Genomic DNA, 23232 nt, shown 5'->3' on the forward strand with positions numbered 1-23232 from the left:
AAGGACACAAACTCATCATTTTTTATGGCTGCATAGTATTCCATGGTGTATACGTGCCACAGTTTCCTTGTCCAGTCTATCATTGATGGACATTTGGGTTGGTTCCAGGTCTTTGCTATTGTAAGCAGTGCCACAATGAACAAATATGTGCATGTGTCTTTATAATAAACGATTTGCAATCATTTGGTTATATACCCAGTAATGGGATTGCTGGGTCAAATGGAATTTCTATTTCTAGGTCCTTGAGGAATCGCCACACTGTCTTCCACAATGGTTGAACTAATTTACACTCCCACCAACAGTGTAAAAGTGTTCCTATTTCTCCACATCCTCTCCAGCATCTGTTGTCTCCAGACTTTTTAATGATCACCATTCTAACTGGCATGAGATGGTATCTCAATGTGGTTTTGATTTGCATTTCTCTAATGACCAGTGATGATGAGCATTTTTTCATATATTTGTTGGCCTCATATATGTCTTTTTTTGTAAAGTGTCTGTTCATATCCTTCATCCACTTTTGAATGGGTTTATTTGTTTTTTTCTTGTAAATCTGTTTTAGTTCTTTGTGGATTCTGGATATTAGCCCTTATTGAGATGGGTAGATTGCAAAAATTTTTTCCCATTCTGTTGGTTGCCGGTTCACTCTAATGATTGTTTCTTTTGCTGGAGTTTAATTCGATCCCATTTGTCTATTTTGGCTTTTGTTGCCATTGCTTTTGGCGTTTTAGTCACGAAGTCCTTGCCAATGCCTATGTCCTGAATGGTTTTGCCAAGTTTTCTTCTAGGGTTTTTATGGTGTTAAGGACAGTTCCCTTCTGGATACTTCCCAAGGTTCTGTTTTTTGTTTTTTTTTTGTTTTGTTTTTTTTTTTTTTTGAGATGGAATCTTGCTCTGTTGCCCAGGCTGGAGTGCAGTGGCACGATTTTGGCCCACTTCAGCCTCCACATCCCAGGTTCAAGCATTTCTTCTGCCTCAGCACCCCCTAGTAGCTGGGATTACAGGTGCGCTGTCACCACGCCCGGCTAATTTTTGTACTTTTAGTAGAGACGGGGTTTCACCATGTTGGCCCAGGATGGTCTCGATTTCTTGACCTCATGATCCGCCTGCCTCAGCCCCCAAAATGTTGGGATTACAGGCGTGAGACACCGCACCTGGCCAGGTTCTGATTTTTAATCCTGCCTAGCTCAGCTCCTTGCCATCCCTTCACTCCCTCCATCCCCCCATTCTGCTTCACTTCCTCCTTTCCTGATTCCCATAATTTCCCACAATCAGTCTTGGCTTCAGATTCCCACCCTTCAGATACTAGTGTTCCTTGGGTCCTCCATCTCTGCTGATCCTCTCTGATTAGGGGCAGGGGATGTGATTTGAAATTAAAGCCAGCGTTTACTTGAGTCCTGGGGCTGGATTCTGCATTGGGCTCCATTGTGGTCATTGCACCTTCCCGTTTCCGCTCTTTCTGACCTGCTTCCTCATTTTCAAACTCATCTGAGATCTGCCAGCAGTTGCTGACCCCGCCTGTGGAGACCCGCTTCTCCGCACCTGCTCCTTCTCCATCTTTCCATCTTCTGCTCCTGGCCCTTCCTGGCCCTGGAGCTCGATCTCTGATCTCTTGCCCTTCTCCGGGGCCCCATCCTGCTCCTCCTCGTCACCCCGAGGGCGGTGGCCGGGGCCAGCTGGGTCAGTCAGCGTGGCAGGACCCATGGCGCAGTTTTCGCCTTGGGGCGGCGGCGGCAGGTGTGGTGCGCGCGCCGCCTGGAAGTTGGTGTGGCGCTCACTGGCCGCGGCGGCCGCCGAGCTGCCCAGCGCCCTGGCCTGCGGCTTCCCGGCTGCGTCGTTGCTCCGCGGCATCTTCTCGCGGGGCGCCTTCGCTCTTCCAGAAAGTCGGCGGTTTAACCGCTGAGACCCTTGTTGCTCTGGTAGTGCAGCAACATTTACACCCGGGGCCGGCTGGACTTTCGCCTCAGGCCGCCCACCCCCGCTCGGGCCACCGCCGCTTCTCCCTTCTCGGGGCCTGGAGGAGTCGAAGGAACGACCTCCAGGCGCAGGGCAGCCAGCACTCCCCCAGCAGCCAGAGAAAAAGACGCCAGGAAGCGTAAGGTCCTCGTCGCGCCAGAGGGTCATTCAAGGGGCAGCTGCCAGGTCCCTTCCCTGCCAAGTTTCTCCCTGAAAAGTTATAAGGTTGTTGGGTCTGCTAGGAAGTGACATTTGTAAGCCTGGAAACGAAGCCAGGCATTTTATGCATGTTCTTAAATGTTTCAGTCAAAGACTTGCTAATATAACCAATATTTCTGATTATATCCTGCTTATAAAGAGCACATATGCAAATGAAAATAAGAATATTTGTGAATAGTTTCCAAATTTGGGAGGGATCAAGTAGGAAGAAAAACCAAATGCTTCCACCTTTGTTTATGAAAGTGTGCTTTACCGAATTAATGTAAATTACAGATAATATCTGAGAAACGCTTCTTAAATCTGGAAAACAAAACAAGAACCAACAGTGTTTTAAATAAAAGTTACAAAAAAAATCTTAATTTCATAGATTTTTTGTTTTGCTTGATCTTAGTAGTTTTTTGAATGCTTAAGTTTATTAGAGATCTGTAAATTTGTATTTAGTTCATTTATTTTTTAAAAAATATTTATTTTTAATATATTTAGGGGGCATAAGTGCAAGTTACTTACATGCCTATACTGCATAGTGGTGAAGCCTAGGGTAGTTCATTGAGCTGAAAGTTATCAGAAACTTGTGTTCAAGAGGACCTGTTAGAGTTTTTTTTTTCCATGAAAAGCAAATCTGGACTATCGCTGATTACAAATATTTTTAGAATTCAAAACATAACTGTGGATGATGGAAACAGAATAGCTATAATGAAAATCTGATGAAAGTTCCCAACTGACAAGGAAATTTAGTTACTTCTGTTATGTGCAGCATTTTAAGACAATAACTAGAATCATAACTGACAGCGTCACATCAGGACTACCAGACTTTTATAAATTTTATACAGTGTTCAGAATGCATTAATAACTATTTATAAAAACACAACTTTAGCAAATATTTAGCATAACAATCAAAATTACAAATCACATTAAACTTTTATAAATTTATATAATTTTTGGAACATGTATATCAATACCATACCCAGAAATATAACTGAATGAGATCTAATATTACATAACTTGACAATACCCTCCCATGCAGTATCACAACTTTTGACAATGTCCGCTCATACAATCTACCAAATAAATGTAATCATTTAATATCTCTGCAAGATGAGAGATCTATTCGTTAGACTCCCCAGGGACCCAGCTGAAAAATCCTGAAGTTAATTTTAAGCCAACAAAGACTTAATTTAGGATTTTGAATCCAGGGGAACCTGTCAAAGATGTCAAAGGTTGAAAACATTTGATCAAAACAGAATCACAGGTCACTGTTAAAGAAATATTCTTTTAACCAGAGACTTAAAAGCTGTACAGAAAGTTAAGTGCATGGAAAACCTGAACCCTTTTAAAGCTTAGTTTTCCTGACTAATCAAAAAGGGTACTTGGATTTAATCAGACGCAGGAAGAGTGTGTACAGGGTTATAAGTGTACAATTTATTTTAGAGGAATGTAAACAAGGAAATTAGTACCTTGAGCCAGGGAATACATGGCGGTTAGTAATAGCATGGGAAGTTTCCTGGTTACATGGAACAACAATTTAGACATATCATGGAAAGCCAAAAGTACAGATTCAAGTTACGTTGGAGGAAAACATTGGTTTTCCAGTCCTTCATACTCAGCATTTCAGGGTAAGGTCATAACAGCAGAATTAGAACCAGAGTTTTCTCCGGTAACATTTTTTAATGTTACAAGAGTTGAAAAAAAGGTTGAAAGAGAGTGTTACCGCTATAGCCAAGCAAAAAGATACACCTTGTTAAGGGGAGAAAAGGCAGAAGGCAATGATTTAGGACCTGCACTGTAGTATAGCGAAAGTTGAATTTTGGATATAAATCTAAGAAGTTTGAAAAAGAAAAATGTACCTCTAGAAATGAAATGGCCATTCTGAATGAAAGAGATAGCTTTTCCAATCTGAAACTAGAGAAATTAATTAGATCTCAGGAAGAATTAGAAATAGTTTAGATCTTCTGTTAAATAAGATTTTAGAATTAAAAATAAAACCTTTTAAAATTTTACTAAGAGCAAATCAATAGGCACACTGTCATTCTAACATGGGGGCCAACTTATTTTGTTTTGTATTAGTGTGTTTCATTGTCAAATTTGAATCTTTAGAAAGACTTCTCTTACCAGAATTACATCTTAATATCCATAACTTTCTTTACATCTCTCCCCTACTTACCAATTCTTTTCTATCTATTGTGAAACAACTTTTAAATGACCCGCAAATTCGACAAAATTATTCTTTTTCCTCAATAAAAAATATTTTTTATGACTTCCTAATTTTTTTTTTCTCACCAAGAACATCTTATTTTTTGGCACGTTGTATATATAGAATTATAGATACTAATTAAAAATTTTAACTCTTAGTAACCTAAAATTTTAGTGAAAATGTAGGAGGAATTTTTATTTATTTTTAAGATGGAGTCTCGCTGTGTCGCCCAGTCCAGAGTGCAGTGGCGTGATCTTGGCCCACTGCTCCCTCTGCCTTCCACGTTCAAGCAGTTCACCTGCCTCAGCCTCCCGAAGCTGGGATTACAGGCATGCGCCACCACACCTGGCTAATTTTTTGTATTTTTGGTAGAGATGGAGTTTTGCCATGTTGGCTAGGCTGTTCTGGAACTTCTGACCTCAAGTGATCTGTCCACCTCAGCGTCTCAAAGTGCTGAGATCACTGGTGTGAACCACCGTGCCTGGCTAGAAGTAAGAAATTTTAAATTGTCTGTCACTTACCAATATTTTACACATACGAACCATTTTATAATTTTTACAAACATGTTCCTTTACACACACACACACACACACACACACACACACACACACATACACACACGCACACATTTTTTCTTTTTTGAAACAGAGTCTGACTCTCACCCATGTTGGAGTGTAGTGGCACAATCTCACTTCGCTGCAACCTCTGCTTTCTGGGCTCTTGACCTTGAAGTTAAATATAGGAGCATGTTCCTAACAATTCAGAAGATATAGCTATTCTTATTAAAGCAACAATATTAAATTAGTTTTGCTTATCAAATAATTACACAAAAATCACTTTGTTTTATGCTGGGCTTACAGTTGTATAACCCTCATGTGAAACCCTGACACCTTAAAATATCTATCAGAGACAAATATAAAAGTAACCAGTAAACCCAAGCAGAAGTATATACTGACAATTCTGAGACATTTCTGTTTTTACCAATTATTTAAAAACCAGCTTAAAAAATAAAAGTGAGTAATAAAAATAATAAAATAATAAATTAATAAAAAGATTAAGTCATGTGAACTAAAAGGCATTTGGTAATTATTATATATTTTGTACTTTATATGAGTCCACCTCATTTATCTTTAAGGAATTTCTGACTGACTATGCCAGATTTTACCATGTAGACGTAATATGTAACATACATGTGCTTCTGTATAGACACATCTAAACCCGTATGTATACACACAAAAATAAAAATCTCATTGCTTTCATTTTAGAATTTTAGTTGTGAGATAGTAATACAAACTCACTGGCTGATAAAAACACATTTGAACCCAAATTATATTTCTGACAAAATTGGGACCTGTTTACACAATAAGGCTAAACTTTGTTTGCCCTAATAGATAATCTGATGAAGGCTATGGACCAAAATTTGGGTAAAGCACTTTACATAGCAGTTTGATTAAAAAAAAAACTCTTTCACCTTTTCCTCTGCCTTTGTTCAGTTTCTAATAAATTTATGGTTAAATTGTCAAGGTTTACATTTTCATTAGGACTGGTGGAATTGTGTAAGAAAGAACAAAATCCTCAATTAGCATTGAATTAGTAATCAACCTGTCTTTTGTTTGCTGTTTTAGTTTGCTTGGTTAGCAAATGTGGGCAAAAGAATTTTAGTAGTTTCCTTTTTCTTCCTGCTTTTACATTTTGGCTTCTCTGTGGCAAGAAAAGCAAACATTTTTTGCTGGACAGAGATACCTTATATTATTGCTCTGAGCTTAAGATTTTGACCTGTTTGAACTAAGGCCCTAACTTTTGTAAACATTTACCAGTTTTTTTTAATTATTAATTTTTAAGTTAAATGTTTTATCACTGTGCATAATTGTAAGGCAAATCTAAATTTATGTTTATAAAGGTATCTAGGTTGTTGCCCACCATGAAGCCACTGTAACTTGTAAAGTCATTAATTTAAAAGCCCTTTAAGACTTCTTTTTTTTCCCCCAATGGTTATTTACTTGTAGTAAATTATATACATATATATATATATATATATATATATGTATATAATTATACTTTAGATTCTGGGGTACATGTGCATATCATGGAGAATTGTTGCATAAAGACTTCTTAAAAATTTTAGCTGGAATGCCATAAGCAGTGAGTTTTGTGCTAACAGCAGTAGAAAAGTCAGCTGATTCACAGTAAACAGGAAAATAAAAAAACCAAGAACTTAGAAGACTCTCTTAACTCTATACTTGTAGCTTTTTGAATAACGGCCATTTGAACACTGAACATTTCTTAACATAATTTGTCCATAGTTTTGGAATGTGTACAAGAGCAGGCTATAATATGTTGCTGGTTGGGGTGTTGGAAAACCTGGCATCACTTAATGTTTGAGAATACCACTCAATTCCTTGTTAATCTCTTGAGAGCAAAGAAAATTCTATAAATCCTATCAGGGAATGTCAGGAGTTTAGGTGGATATTTTAGATGGTGGTGACTTCACTGGTGACTTTTAATATTTAGAATGTTTATTTTTGCTTTCAGAGCATTTTTCAGAAACAAGCAAGGGAAAAGAGTCACACCAAATCAAAAGAAACTAAGGTAAAAGTGTTTGCAAAAATTTTGACCTAGGCATGCACATAGAATTAAATATTAAAGTAGGCATGCAAATCAGAGAAGACATACAGGCAGAATGTAAATTCTGTAGACACTAAGAATACTCAGTTCAGAAGGACACTTGTCTTTATACCGGAAAGGACCTACCAGAAAAGACAAAAAGTATTTTATCATCCCAGGAGGTATGTATAATCCTTTACTAAGGCAGCTTTATCCCAGCCAAATCTCAAGTCAAGTAAAAAAGCCTCTACCAATAGGAAGAAGGCTTAATCTAAGAGAGAACTCACCAAGAATGAAAAGATGAGCCATGGAAGTGAAAAGGTCAAAGGGCCCAACTGTGTGCTCCACAAAGGTTCCAGGAATCACTGATTCCTTCCAGTAGTGATCTTATTCAAATCCTTCCTCTGACACCATATATAAAAACCTAGATACCAAACAGAGAGACGCTCTCTAAGACAAAAAGAATTTATTTGGGAATAAAGTGTTGCAATGAGAATACACCTGTCATATTAAACTATGTGTGCACTTGCAGAGGTAAAGGAAGACAAAGGTTTTTACATAAAAAGGGGGATTACTTAATTGTTTTGATATGACTGTACTTGGCTACAAAGATCAATAGAAAGTGTTTTCAGTCCAACGTTGGATAGGTAGTTGCTGGGCAGATGTCTTTGGAGAAGTATTTCTTGTGTACTTGGAAAAGATTGTGGGTTTTGCAGTCTTTTGTGACATTTTTTTGGTATTAGGCATACAAGCATGAAAATCCTCCCTTCATGGCCTTTACTGGCTCTGTTAGAATTTTAAAAAAATTAGTGACTCCATTTAAAATAATTTATTTCAGTAGGTTTTTGGAGGAACAGGTGGTGTTTGGTTACATGAATAAGTTCTTTAGAGGTGATTTCTGAGATTTTGGTGCACCCATCACCTGAGCAGTATACACTGTACCCAATGTATAGTGCTTTATTCCTCACCCTTCTTCCACTCTTTTCTCCAAGTCCCCAAAGTTTATTGTGTCATTCTTATGCCTTTGCATCCTCATAGCTTAACTCCCACTTGTGAGAACATAGCATGAGTGAGAATGTAGGTCTTGTGACTTATAGCCCAGATCCACATTTCATTAAGCATTTTAAAATGCAAGACATGATTACTTTGGTTGTGTCTCCATTTGCCACCTGGTTACACATTAGAATGACATCTTTACTGACCAGAAATCTATAACCTGTGACAGTTATTATAGGAGATGTAGGAGGCCCTCTTGGACTTGAGACAAGAATATTGTTGTGTAGAAATTTTATTGATTGTGTTAAAATTATCTCCATGGTCTAGAGAACATATAGCATGACCTTTATGATGAGATAGGCATTGACTGAATGCAAGGTCTCAACACTTACTAGGGTGTGTGACATCGGACAGAGTGCTTCATCATTCTCAGACCCAGTTTTTAAGGAAAAGCAAATGTCTACCTTGTAAGCTTGCTAGCAGGTTTAAATGTAATAATGTGTGGGAATGACTTTGCACCATGCCTAACGTCTAGTAACAGCTTAATTTATGTTAACCCTTATTGTCATATAAGAATGTAAGTTACCTGAGAGAGGAACGTTGTCAGTTTGTTCTCTGCCGTATCCCAAAGACCATGAATCATGGCTAGTGCATAGTAGGCATTTAATAATATCTGTTCAACAAGTATTAAGCAGTCTTGGAGGGCAGAAAGTGGGTGGAGATTTTTAAATAATACAATTTTTTTATTATACTTTAGGTTCTGGGATACATGTGCAGATCATGCAGGATTGTTGTATAGGTATATACATAGCAAGGTGGTTTACTGCCTTCATCCCCCCCATCAGCTATATCTGGTATTTCTCTCCAAGTTATCCCTCCCCAACCTCCCCATTCTCCATTATCCCTCCCCTACCCCCACAACTGACTGCACTGTGTGATGCTCCCCTCCCTGTGTCCATGTGTTCTTGTTTTTAACATCCGCCTGTGAGTGAGAACATGCGGTGTTTGGTTTTCTGTTCTTCTGTCAGTTCACTGAGAATTATGGTTTCCAGATTCATCCATGTCCCTACAAAGGACACGAGCTCATCATTTTTTATGGCTGCGTAGTATTCCATGGTGTATATGTGCCACATTTTCCCTGTCCCGTCTATTGTTGATGGACTTTTGGGTTGGATCCAAGTCTTTGCTATTGTGAATAGTGCCCCAGTGAACATACATGTGCATGTGTCTTTACAACAGAACCATTTATAATCCTTTGGATATAAAACCAGTAATGGGATTGCTGGGTCAAATGGAATTTCTATTTCTAGGTCCTTGAGGAATCACCATACTGTCTTCCACAGTGGTTGCCCTGATTTACACTCCCACCAACAGTGTAAAAGTGTTCCTATTTCTCCACATCCTCTCCAGCATCTGTTGTCTCCTGATTTTTTAATGATCACCATTTTAACTAGTGTAAGATGGTATCTCAATGTGGATTTGATTTGCATTTCTCTAATGACCAGTGATGATGAACATTTTTCATATGTTTGTTAGCCTCATATATGTCTTCTTTTGAAAAGTGTCTGTTCATATCCTTCTCCCACTTTTGAATAGATTTGTTCGTTTTTTTTTCTTGTAAATCTCTTTTAGTTCTTTGTAAATTCTGGATATTAGCCCTTTTTGAGATGGGTAGATTGCAAAAATTTTTTCCCATTCTGTTGGTTGCCAGTTCCCTCTAATGATAGTTTCTTTTGCCGTACAGAAACTCTGAACTTTAATTAGATCCCATTTGTCTATTTTGGCTTTTGTTGCCATTGCTTTTGGTGTTTCAGTCATGAAGTTCTTGCCTATGCCTATGTCCTCAATGGTTTTACCTAGGTTTTCTTCCAGGGTTTTTATGGTGTTGGGTCTTAGGTTTAGATCTTTAATCCATCTGGAGTTAATTTTAGTGTAAGGTGTCAGGAAGGGGTCCAGCTTCTGCTTTCTGCACATGGCTAGTCAGTTTTCCCAACACCGTTTATTAAACAGGGAACTCTTTCCCCATTGCTTGTTTTTGTCAGGATTGTCAAATCAGATGGTTGTAGATGTGTGGTGTTGCTTCCAAGGCCTCTGTTTTGTTCCATTTGTCTATATCTCTGTTTTGGTACCAGTACCCTGCTGTTTTGATTACTGTGGCCTTGTCATGTATTTTGAAGTAAAGCAGTGTGACACTTCCAGCTTTGTTCTTTTTGCTTAGGATTGTTGTGGCTGTGTGGGCTCTCTTTTGGTTCCATATGAAGTGTGAAGTGGATTTTCCGGCTCTGTGAAGGTTATTGGTAGCTTGATGGGGGTAGCATTGAATCTGTAAATTACTTTAGGCAGTGTGGCCATTTTCACAATATTGATTCTTTCCAACCATGAGCATGGAATGTTTTTCCATCTGTTTGTGTCCTCTCTTATTTCCTTGAGCAGTGGTTTGTAGTTCTCCTTGAAGGGGTCCTTTACATTCTTTGTTAGTTGTATTCCTCGGTATTTTATTCTCTTTGTAGCAATTGCAAATGGGAGTTCGCTTTTGATTTGGCTCTCTGTTAATCTGTTTTTGGTGTATAGGAATGCTTGTGATTTCTGCACGTTGATTTTGTGTCCTAAGACTTTGCTGAAGTTGCTTATCAGTTTCAGGAGATTTTGGGTGGAGATGATAGGGTCTTCTAAATATGCAATCATGTCATCTGCAAATAGAGACAATTCAACTTCCTCCTTTCCTAATTGAATATCCTTCATTTATTTTTCTTGCCTGATTGCTTTGTCTAGAACTTCCAATACTATATTGAGTAGGAATGGTGAGAGAAGGCATCCTTGTCTAGTGCCAGATGTCAAAGGGAATGCTTCCAGTTTTTGCCTGTTAAGTGATATTGGCTGTGAGTTTGCCATAAATAGCTTTTATTATTTTGTGATATGTTTCATCAGTACCTAATTTATTGAGGGTTTTTGGTATAAAAGCTGTTGAATTTTGTTGAAGGCCTTCTCTGCTTTTATTGAGATAATTGTGTTTTTTGTCATTGTTTCCATTTATGTGACGGATTACATTTATAGACTTGCGTCTATGGGATGAAGCCTACTTGGTTGTGATGAATAAGCTTTTTGATTTGTTGTTGCATTTGGTTTGCCAGTATTTTATTGAAGATTTTTGCGTCAATGTTCATCATGGATATTGGCCTGAAGTTTTCTTTTTCAGTTGAGTCTCTGCCCAGTTTTGGTATCAGAATGATTTGGTCTCATAAAATGACTTAGGGAGGACTCCCTTTTTTTGTATTATTTAGAATAGTTTCAGAAGGAATGGTACCAGCTCCTCTTTGTACATCTGATAGAATTTAGCTGTAAACCTGTCTGGACCTGGACTTTTTTTGGTTGATAGGCTATTAATTGCCACCTCAACTTCAGCCCTTGTTATTGGACTATTCAGGGTTTTAACTTCTTCCTGGTTTAGACTTGGGAGGGTGCAAGCGTCCAGAAATTTATCTATTTCTTCCTGATTTACTGGTTTGTGTACATAGAGTTGTTTGTAGTAACCTCTGATGATAGTTTGTATTTCTGTGGAATTGGTGGTGATGTCCCCTTTATAGTTTTTTATTGCATCATCTATTTGATTCTTCTCTCTTTTTGTTTTTATTAGTCTGGCTAGTGGTCTATTTTGTTGATCTTTTCAAAAAACCACCTCCTGGATTTGTTGATTTTTTGCAGGTTTTTTGTGTCTCTATCTCCTTCAGTTCTGCTCTCATCTTAGTTATTTCTTGTCTTCTGCTAGCTTTTGAGTTTTTTTGATCTTGCACCTCTAACTCTTAGAATTTTGATGATAGGGTGTTGATTTTAGATCTTTCCTTGCTCCTCATGTGGGCATTTATTGCTATGAATTTCTCTCTAGACACTGCTTTAAATGTGTCCCATAGATTCTGGTACATTGTGTCTTTGTTCTCGTTGGTTTTGAAGAACATCTTTATTTCTGCCTTCATTTAATTGTTTATCCAGTCGACATTCGGGAGCCAGTTGTTCAGTTTCCATGAATTGTGCAGTTTTGAATTAGTTTCTTAATCCTGAGTTCTAGTTTGATTGCACTGTGGTCTGAGAGACCATTATGATTTCTGTTCTTTTTCATTTGCTGAGGAGTGATTTACTTCCAATTATGTGGTCAATTTTAGAGTAAGTGCGATGTGCTGCTGAGAAGAATGTATGTTCTTTGGACTTTGGGTGGAGAGTTCTGTAGATGTCTATTAGGTTCGCTTGGTCCAGATCTGCATTCAAGTCCTGGATTTCCTTGTTGATTTTCTGTCTTGTTTATCTGCCTAATATTGATAGTGAAATGTTAAAGTCTCCCACTATTATTGTGCAGGAGTCTAAGTCTCTTTGTAGACTTCCACACAATAATAGTGGGTGCTCCTGTATTAGGTGCATATATATTTAGGATGGTTAGCCCTTCTTGTTGTATTTATCCTTTTACCACTATGTAATGCCCTTCTTTGTCTCTTTTGTTCTTTGTTGGTTTAAAGTCCATTTTATCAGAAACTAGGATTGACACCCCTGCTTTGTTTTGCTCTCCATTTACTTGGTAAATCTTCTTCCATCCCTTTATTTTGAGTCTGTGTGTGTCTTTGCACATGAGATGGGTCTCCTGAATATAGCACACCTGTGGTTCTTGGCTTTTTATCCAATTTGCCAGTCTGTGTCTTCTGATTGGGACATTTCATCCATTTACATTTAAGGTTAATATTTTCATGTGTTAATTTGATCCTGCCATTTTGTTACTGGTTGGTTGTTTTGCCCTTTGGTTGGCATAATTTCTTCATTGTGTCATTGGACTTTCCCATGTGGTTCTTTTTTGCAGTGACTGGTACTGATTGTTCCTTTCTGTGTTTAGTGCTTCCTTCAGGAGGTCTTGTAGGGCAGGTCTTGTAGTGATGAAATCTCTCAGCAATTGCTTGTCTGTAAAGGATTTTATTTTTCCTTTGCTTATGAAGCTTAGTTTGGCTGGATATGAGATTCTGGGTTGAAAGTTCTTTTCTTTAAGGATATTGAATATTGGCCCCCACTTTCTTCTGGCTTGTAGGGTTTCTGCCAAGAGAGCTGCTGTGAGTCTGATGTGCTTTTCTTTGTGCGTATCCCGACTTTTCTCTCTGGCTGCCCTTTGCATTTTTTCCATTGTTTCAACCCTGGTGAATCTGATGATTACCTGCCTTGGGGTTGCTCTTCTTGAGGGATATCTTTGTGGTGTTCTCTGTATTTCCTGTATTGGAATGTTGGCCTGCCTTGCTAGGTTGGGGAAGTTCTCCTGGATAATATCCCGAAGAGTGTTTTCCATCTTGGATTCATTCTCTCCGTCCTCTTCAGGTACACCGATCAAGCGTAGATTAGGTCTTTTCACATAATCCCATATTTCTTGGAGGCTTTGTTCATTTTTTGTCACTCTTTTTTCTCTTTACTTGCCTTCTCTTTTTATTTCATTGAGTTGATCTTCAATCTCTGATCTCCTTTCTCCTGCTTGATTGATTTGGCTATTGAAACTTGTGTATGATTCCTGAAGTTCTCGAGCTGTGTTTTTCAGCTCCATCAAGTCGTTTATGTTCTTCTCTAAGCTGGTTATTCTTGTTAGCATTTAATCTAACCTTTTTTTTTTTTTAAAGGTTTTTAGTTTCTTTGCATTGCATTAGAACATGTTCCTTTAGCTCAGAGAAGTTTGTTATTACCCACCTTCTGAAGCCTCCTTCTGTGAATTCTTCAAATTTGTTTTCCATCCTGCTTTGTTCCATTGCTGGTGAGGAGTTGTGATCTCATGGTAGGGGAGAGGCGTTCTGGTTTTTGATGGTTTCATCCTTTTTGCACTGGTTTCTTCTCATCTTGTTGGATTCAGGAGCTTTGATCTCAGGTAGCTGCTTGGGAGGCAGCCTTTCCTTTGCCTGCCTGCAGAGGCGCTGCTGGGCTACCATGGATTCAGTGGAGCTGCTGCGTATTTTTCCTATGTCTTTTATTTACTCAGGAAAATTAGGCTGGCTTCTGCAATGGCAGTTGCCTGTCCCCCTGCCGAGCTTGATCATTCCTGGTTGCCCTCTAACTGATGTTCTGGCTGCGAAACTCTGAAGTGAGGGTTTTTTAGCCTGCTAGTCTTTGTGAGGGAGAGACCCGCCCTGCTGTATGGCCTGTTTTCCCTGCTTTCAGTTCCCCTTCTTTCTGGGAGGGGCGAGTAGCTCCATCCTGCTGGCTTTCTGGATTTCTTGGTGTCAGCCAGTGCTTCTGCCTAAATCTGTCCTGATAGCCCTGGCACTGGCCAAAGTTGCTGCTCAGTCCTGTTCAGGCAGCTCTCAGAGGCTTTTCAGCCTGGTGAAGATCTCCTGTTCTGTGGGTTGTAGAGGGCTCGGGTGGAGCACTGTATCTGAACCAAAGTCCCAGAGGGGGAGATCCTGTGGTCCTCCAGTTAGTTGCATGTACCTCCTGGGTGGGACAGTGCCCCACCTTGCCTCAACTTGCCCTATTTGGTTTATACCCACTGTCCAACCAGACCCACAAAATGAACCTGGTACCTTCTTTGGAATTGTAGAGACCACTCAGCTTCTGCATCTCTCTTGCTGGGACCTGCATTCTGGAGCTGCCTCTTATTTGGCCATCTTGGGACCCTTCCAAATAATACAATTTTTTTTTTTAAAGTCTCGTTGTCCTACAATACAATTTCTCTTGCATATTTAGGAAATTGAGGTTTTTCTTCTAAAACATGCTGACATAGTGGGAAATAGGATGCAAAATTTGCACGAATGTTTAAGGCAAAGTTGGAGGCTTCCAAGAGATTTTGCGCTGGGGTGGCTGCTTGTTACAAGCTTCCAAAGCTCTGAGAGGACAAAGCATTCATCTTCCCTTGGCGGAGGCTGTGAGGCAAGAAGCTTTGGAGAACCCAAGCCTTGGACTTTTAGCATAGAGTGTTCAGGTCTTTATAGTTTAGGCCCATGGCACAGGCAGGTCATGGGTCTGTGGCTCCCTGTGACCTTTACCCTCCTTGCCAAGGGAAAACGTGACCCTCCAAAGCAAGAAACTTGAGGGCATTTGTCACCCTAGTCCTGGAATCTGCCCAGAGCCTGACAAGGAAGGAACAGTGATCTTTCAGCTTCATCACAGGGCTGGCACAGGTGGTCACTGCCCTGTGGATCACCCAGCTATGTGAGGCAACCTGGACCCCATCTATGGGGATGTGAGGAGGAAAATAGAAAAGTCCGTATGTGGGGAATGAGAAGGCAGATGCAGAAGAAACCTCCAGGCCTTAACTACCCAGTCTTGGACCTAGGGTGGAGAGAGAACGTAGTTGGTGATCATGTGCACTTACATTCTAGCATCACCAGGTGGCACTGTAGCCTCGTGTGTGGCTCTGAAAATGAAGATTTGGAAGGAGATCATCACAATATTTAACAAGCTCCTACTATGTGCCAAATCATTAATTTCTTGCACAACCTAATAAGCTAGGGATTCTTATTATATATAGTTTATAAAGAAGGACACAGAGACATAAAGAGGTGAATTAACTTGCCCAGATCACACAGCTAATAAGTGGTAAAGGCAGAATAGAATCTAAACAGTGTGGCTTTGGAGCACACATCCATTGATTCAGCGTTTATTGAGCACCTGCCACGTACGAAGCCTTGTGCGATTAACTAGGGCTATAATTAATGATGTAAAAATTACAAATCACTAACACTTTCTAGAGTTAACATTTTCTTGTTTTGTAGGTTTCAGGCACAGAACTGTGTAGACAATTATAGTGAAACTGATCCCACTACTGATTATGACAGGAATAACCATACATTTAAATGAGCTGGATGTTTTATATGTATTATCTCATGAAATATTGACAGAAACTGAATAAAGAATGAAACTTTATTGTTCCCATTTCACACGGAAGGAGATTGAGGTTAAGAGGAGTAAAGTAATTTTGCATGGCATGAAGTAGAAATTTAAAGTACAGGGATTTGAAGTTGGTCCTGTCCTTTTCTGAAGCCCGTGCGCTCTTCACCACTGTAGACTTAAACATCACCTTGTTTTTCCACTCATTCAACAAACATTTTCTTGGAATGGCACTCATTATGCACCTCTGTTCCCATTCTGCAGGTGGTGAAGCCCTCTACTGACCCCACAGTTCCCATCCCATGACCAGGGCCAGCTTGCCAAGGAGCTACAGCAGCACATAAAGTCAGTGACAACCCCATGCAACTACCTGAGGAAGGTGAGTGAGCACAGACAGATGGGGCCTGGTGCCCTTGTGCAGTTTCTGGCTCTTGGCTGCCCTACGTCTATAGGGTGGCCATGCTGGGGGAAGCTTAGGCAGTCACAATACTGGCCTTTCCCTTTTTTTTCCCTTCCGTCTGAGTGGATTAGGGATGGGGTGAAGTAGTTGACTTATTTGGATGAAAACCACTATCTGTGTCAGAAACCCAAAAGGAATCATTTCTGAAATGTTAACCTAAAGAAAAATAGCCACGCAAATGCTCAATGATACTTAAAAAGGTTACTTATAATCCTGCAAAATTTGAAAAGGAAAACCAAATCAACAGCTTCTAAACTATTTTTTTAACATTACTCACAATGAAAAATACATTCCATATTGCATATATATGTGTTACATGTATGAATGCTAGAATTAATACGTTTATTTTATAAAGTATAATAATTCTTGCCTTTAATTCTCTGTCATTGATTTTAAATGCTGTGTGCAGTCTACAAGAATTTCAATATTAATAACTGGATTATTCATTAAATTGAACATTACTTGTAATTTATTTTATTATTATTTTTTGAGATGGAGTCTTGCTCTGTCACCCAGGCTGGAGTGCAGTGGCGTGATCTCGGCTCACTGCAACCTCCATCTCCCGGGTTCAAGTGATTCTCCTGCCTCGGCCTCCTGAGTAGCTGTGACTACAGGTGCCCACCACCACACCTGGCTAATTTTTATGTTTTTAGTAGAGAGGGGCTTTCACCATGTTGGCCAGGATGGTCTTGATCTCCTGACCTCGTGATCCACCTGCCTAGGCCTCCCAAAGTGCTGGGATTACAGGCATGAGCCACCATACCTGGCAACATTACTTGTAATTTAAAATGGTAATCTGAAAAACAGTCTTTTATTTTTGAGATAAAAATATTTTAACAATATACTATTAAAACACTGGCTATGAAACATGCATAGTTTCATCCTATCTGTTTGAAAATAAAGCTTGGAAGAATACATATGAAAAATAGTTAACATGTCCTTTTTGGATGAGTTCATGTCCTTTGCAGGGACATGGATGAAGCTGGAAACCATCATTCTCAGCAAACTGACACAAGAACAGAAAACCAAACACTGTATGTTCTCACTCATAAGTGGGTGTTGAACAATGAGAACACATGGACACAGGGAGGGGAACATCACACACTGGGGCCTGTTGGGGGTGAGGGGATTGTGGAGGGATAACCTTAGGAGAAATACCTAATGTAGATGACAGGGGGATGGATGCAGCACCAAGGTACGTGCATACCTATGTAACAAACCTGCAGAATCTGCACATGTACCCCAGAACTTAAAGTATAATAAAAAATAAAATATTTCCTTTTTTGTAATACTTTGTTGCATTGTCTGAATATTGACAGTCAATACACATTATGAAGCTACATGGTTAACACGATTGAGTGCTCACTGTGTGTGCCAGACCCTGGGCTCAATGCTGTATGTGCATTTTTATTTCATTTAATCCTCTCCACAACCTGAGATAGCTAACCCATGTTACAGAGATAAAACAGGCTCAGAGGCTAACAGTTAAATGCCTGAGATTGCAGTTAATAAGAGGAAGAACTGTAACTGAAACCTATGTGTGTCTGACAACCAATTCAAGTTCTGATGTTAGGCTAGCCTGCTTAATAGAGTGTGGGATAGATGGTGCATGCCTGTTAAGATGGGCTAGATATCACTGTGGGTCACAAACAGCCTTAAACAGTGGAGGTTGACAACAATGAAGGTTCTTTAACTTCCCATACTGCATGTCCACAATGGCTCTTCTGGGCCCTGGGCTCTACATCTTCTCATTCTGCCACCAGGATGAAGGAGCAGCCTTCATATGGAACCTGTCAGCTGCTCTAAGAGATGGAGGAGAGGGTGGCCAGTCTCAGTGGCTCCCAACTCTTCTGCCTCAAGGTGACATGCTTCGCTTGCATTCATTTTGGGTCAGAGCAAATTGCATGGCTCTACCCACCTTCAAGGGCTCACGCAGAGAACCTGAAATACTTGGTGGACTCCATTAAGGCCATGATATGGTGTCAGCCTGTGTAGGAGACTGTGGAGGGGCAGAGGAGGAGAGTGGGGAATTGGTAGGAAATGACAGCAGGACTAAGGCACTGTAGATTTGCTTTATCTTCAGCCAGGTGGAGTTTGTCCCAGAGCTGCCAAAAACCATTACTGGCAAGATTAAAAGAGGCAAACTTCAAAAAATGGAGATTGGTCAGATGTAATCAGCAGTGAACTCAGAATTGACTGAGTGACATTGAGTCAGTAAATCCCTGACTGCCTCAGTGACCCTATATGCTGCCTCATTTACCCCATATGATAGTGGTGAGGATGGGAGCATTCAAAGAGTTGATTTGGAAGGATATCAGGAGTGTGAAAATTCCAACATTTTAGTTCATTTAAGTTAAATCCAGGAACTATCTTTCCTGCAAGTCCCCTGTTCTTTCAGATTGCACAGATGTGAGTGCTCAGATTAGGGCTGGAGGTCATTAAATATTGGCTCGTACACTAACAGTGCACCTGTATCTTACATGTATTCTCTGCATTTTTTTGTGTTAAACGCTTTTGTAAAACATCCTGGGGCCTGATTCTTCCTCCTTGTTCTGTTGTCTCTGGGTGACTCAAGTGCCCATTTAATGACCAGGACACAGAGGTCTCAGAGGGATGCTCTGTGAGGCCCCAGATGCCAGCCTTTGCCCTGCTGAAATGTGATACAAGGGACAGGGCATCTTTTGTGGGTGGCAGTGGTCAGCCAGGCTTGGTGACTCTGTTTGCTCATCAGACCATCCCACACCTGCCACCTCCAATGAATCTATTGCCTCTGTGCCTGCCTGTACTGCTGAAGCTCCAGTGGCTGCCTCAGCATCTTAGTTTAGGTCTAATTCCACTGAAGAGGGACCTGCCTCCTGGGGACCCAAGGGTTGTACAGGATTCACTCAGCTGTCCCCAGGAGTGCCCAGACTTTCATTCCTATCCAGGACCTAGGAGTCCCTGGACCTCCCTCATCAACCGTAAATGATGATTTACTGCTGTTATCATTATGACTGCCTCTAGTGGCTGAGCACTTTCCAGGGTGCCAACTCTGGAAGGAAAGATGCTTTTGGAAGGTGATGACACCCAGGTACACAGGTGCTCAACAGATTGCTTCCTCCTATCCTCATATAGTCTTTTCATGCAGCCTTTGGCATTCTCATTGTATGAAAGGAAACAAGCCCAGGGTCACACAGCTGGTCAGCAGCACAGCTGGTCTCAAATCCAAGGTGCCTGGCCCTGCCTCCATGAGGGACCTGCCTGCAAGGGAGGTTCACACTGGCTTGGGGAGCCTTTCCTGGACTGCATAAATAACCTACCCTGTTTGACGCCCCAAATCCTGCTCACATTGTCTTCCTTTCCCTGTCTCTGCGTGGGCTGTAATCAAGGTGACCCCTGCAACCTGTCTTGGACATCATGGTAATCTCTGCCATTCACTTTAGGGCTAATCTGGTCTCTCCTTTTACAACCCCCTCTTGGTCTCTCCATTTACAACCAAGACAGCCCAAACTGGGGGTCTTTATGCAGGAGACAGGATACAAATATAATTTAATTGTTTTGTTATCTCTTTTTTTTGGTCATGTTTGTTTTTTAGGATTTCTTTCTATTGTAAAGGCATTGGCTTTCTCTTTGTGGCATCAATTAAATATTTCCTGTTTCCAATAACTTAAGGTAATAATAAATGGTAAAGGGATTTAAAGAAGTGGTTTTTAAATTGCCAGAAGCCTGGGTGAGTTTGGGCATACAGGCAGAAGAAGGTCTTTGAGAAGTTTAGCTGAAGACAGGACCTGGAAAGGTGATGGCCAGTGGGGGTCTGTCCTGGTTGTTGGGCCCCTGGGTCCTGCCCAACTTCTTGGCACTCCCCACTCATTACTCCTGGTGCTGCCTAGGGTATTGTGGCCAAATCTGCCAGGAGAGAAGCTGATGAACTTTGTCTCTTGAAATGCACAGATTCCTTGGACATACATGGGAAGTCAATCATGAGAGTCAACTTGGTTTTCCTTCCCTCTTTAGGGTTCAAAATTTAGACCCCATGCTCACAGGCAGTAAGATGACATAGATAAGTGACATCATCATCCCATTTCAGATGTTAAAATGTCTAGGGGTGGGTTAGGAATGCTTTGGGACCGCACAGCTTTATGCCACAAAGTGGAATCCCAGGCCAAAGGGAGACATTTTATTGCCATATTATGATTCTATCATAGAGTGCAAAGGCAGTCTTGTTTCATTTTGGATTCTTTCTTATGTTTATATCTCACTTATAAGGGCACTTTGAATTTCCAAGCATATAAGAATTTTTGGTTAGGTTTTTATCATTGACTTCTAGCCCAATTATATGATCAGAAACATGTTATGTGATTTGATTCCTCTGAAATATATTGAGATTTGCTTGATGAACAAAATAAATCAGGTTAATTTTTGTAAATGTACTACGTGTGCTCAAAGTGAATGTATCTCGGCATTTATTCCCAAAATACAAGGATGACGGACAGATGACTACATGAATGTGATGGAGGTGGTTTACTATGTGTACCTTCTACATCCTACTGATGTTTTGCTGCTTAGTATATGAATTGCTGAGAGGCGGCTGCGGAGCCTCCCACTCTGATTGTGCATGAAGTTCTTCCTGCCATCTGCCATCATTTGTTTTTTATGTTTTGCAGCCAAGACTGACCATGAGGAAACTTTGGACCTCAGGAAGGAAGGAGCGGCCCAGAAGCAGGGACAGGGAGCTGGTTGGGGAGGACCAGAAATCAGAAGGTCTCTGAAGGTTCTAGAGAGGACCTGTCTTTGTAATGGCACATGTGGGGCTCAGGTGGGGAAGAGGGCATTGGAAGAATGTGGGCATCACATGGAATGTCCACTGTGAGGCACTATGTATGGGGCTGAACATTGATGGAGAGGGTGTATAAAGCCCCAGGGTTGCTAAGGCAATGCCCAGACAGGAAAAGGCTTGGTAGGAACCAGAGCCTTGGTCTCCCTCTGACTGTTCCTGAGCCTCCTGCTCTCATGCCCACTCATTCTGCTGTTTGCTGATTGACTTTTTCACTGACCTGTAGCTGAACCTCCCACTAGTTCTTGAGGATTTATTTTTAACTGGATCCTTTCCCAGGGTTCCTTCTTTTTCCTCCTCCTTCTTCTCCTCCTGCCCCCACTCCAGGTGCCCCCCCACCCCCCTTGCCTTCCCTTCCCTCCCCCTCGCTAACTGTAATCCCACCCCCATCCCCATTCCCATCCCCTTTTCTCCCCCAGCCCTAAACCACCCCCACCTCTTTCCTGGCTGCCTCAGGGTGCCCTGAGAAAACCAGGACATGTAGGCACAGTGGCTGCTGTTTTGGCTCCTCCTGCTGGTGTTTCCCAGCCATCAATTCACCCATGTGGGTAGACTGTAGACCTACAGGGTTTCTTCCTTTTCATTGGGCTGTGTCACCCGACATGAAATTACAGAGTTCATGCCTGTAATCCCAGCACTTTGGGGGGCTGAGGTGGGCAGATCACTTGAGTCTAGGAGTTCAAGACCAGCCTGGACATCATAGTGAAACCCCATCTTTACAAAAAATTTTTATCAAAAAATTAGGCCTGGTGGCATGTGAGATACTGGAGAGACTGAGGTGGGGGGATCGCTTGGGCCCAGGAGTTGGAGTTCGCAGTAAGCTGAGATTGTCCCACTGCACTCCAGCCTGGTTGACAGAGTGAGACCTTGTCTCAAACAAAACAAATCAAAAACAAAGTGAAATGTCCTTTGAGTTTTGTGTCATTTGGTTTGATGGCTTTTTAGGAACTTCTGAGTCATCCATGTCTTCTGATCTTGGGAGTTGCCTCCAGAGAGCCTGTGTTCAGTTAGTGTGATGGGAGCTGGAGAAGCCATTCAGATGGGAGAATAAAGGGTTGCACCCTGTTGGAATGTTTAGAATGCAGGAGTCACCAGGAGTGACATGACGGGGATGTGAATGAGGATTGTACTGTCCTTTGTTTTGTAAAATCTGTCTTGTGCAGATCGTTGATTTACCCAAAGCAGAAAGGATCTTAAAATCCTTGTGATTGTCCAAATATAAATAAATGACAGGTTTCTACTTTGAAAGTTTTTACCCTCACATTATAAAACCTCACCACTACCCACAGGAGAGAGAGAGAAGCTAAAAACACACCTTATACAGATAAGGATATTTGTTCTGACAGTCATGCACCAGATTCTTAGAGAGGGATCTAGAAAAGTCTAGTGAAAGGGAGCAACCACTGCTTTGGGCCAGAATCACCCCACATAAATACCTCCAGTCAAAAAAGAATCTGTTGTTTCTTTTGAGTCTATGAAGAAGGAAATGTCTTGATAATCTTTATTGGATTTTTTTCCCTTTAACTGGCTGCATTTTCATAGATCAGTTAAACTCTCCTTTCTTAACTAATTTTTGAAGACTTGGATAAATCTTCCTCATTGCATTTTCTGCCTTCACCTTTGCTCATGGCCATCAACTGTCAGAACCTAAGCTTTTACTGGGCCCATTGAACCTAATCTAGGTAGGAGCCCACTGCTGATAGCCTGTATCCAGGTTAGTTGTCAGACGGAGTGCTGAAGATGGGGGATGTTTTTACTGGTCAATGACAAGATGGCCTTCGTCCTTCTTGTGTATTTGATCCACATCTTTAACCAATGTGACCAGAGCTTCTACTCCCTTTCAGATAGAGGCTTCTGAGGGACAGTGCATCCCTCCCAGGAGCCCAGGCCGCACTCACCTTCACTGTGAGGCTGAAGATGAAAGTGCTACAGAGCTAAGAAGCAACTTTCTAGAGAGGTTTCATTTGCACAAAACTGAGTCTTGGCATGTGGATTGGTCTGAATTACATTTTGAATATATTTTCTCCCCCCATATTTGTATATCTAGTGTTTGTAAAATAATATGTGTGCCTTTTCCGGTGGTGGCCATACATTCCAGATAGTTTGTATTGCTTTCCTTATGGATTTCCAAGGTTGCCGCTGATTGCTTTAGGTGCGGTG

The 23232-nt window shown here is 40.9% G+C and overlaps 1 protein-coding gene across 1 annotated transcript in view; it reads left to right on the forward strand.

Annotated features, from left to right (window-relative positions):
- Nucleotides 1-14910: 14910 nt before the first annotated feature.
- Nucleotides 14911-23232, forward strand: part of LOC116528410 (nuclear pore complex-interacting protein family member B3-like) — a 15872-nt gene continuing 7550 nt past the window's right edge. The window contains exons 1-2 of the mRNA XM_032245647.1: nucleotides 14911-14975; nucleotides 16073-16342. Of these exons, the coding sequence (XP_032101538.1) occupies nucleotides 14911-14975; nucleotides 16073-16342 (335 nt within the window). The remainder of the gene's footprint in view (nucleotides 14976-16072; nucleotides 16343-23232) is intronic.

Source organism: Sapajus apella, unplaced genomic scaffold (genome assembly GCF_009761245.1).
Source record: "Sapajus apella isolate SASKATOON/1434 unplaced genomic scaffold, GSC_monkey_1.0 scaffold58, whole genome shotgun sequence".
Lineage (NCBI taxonomy): Eukaryota > Metazoa > Chordata > Mammalia > Primates > Cebidae > Sapajus > Sapajus apella.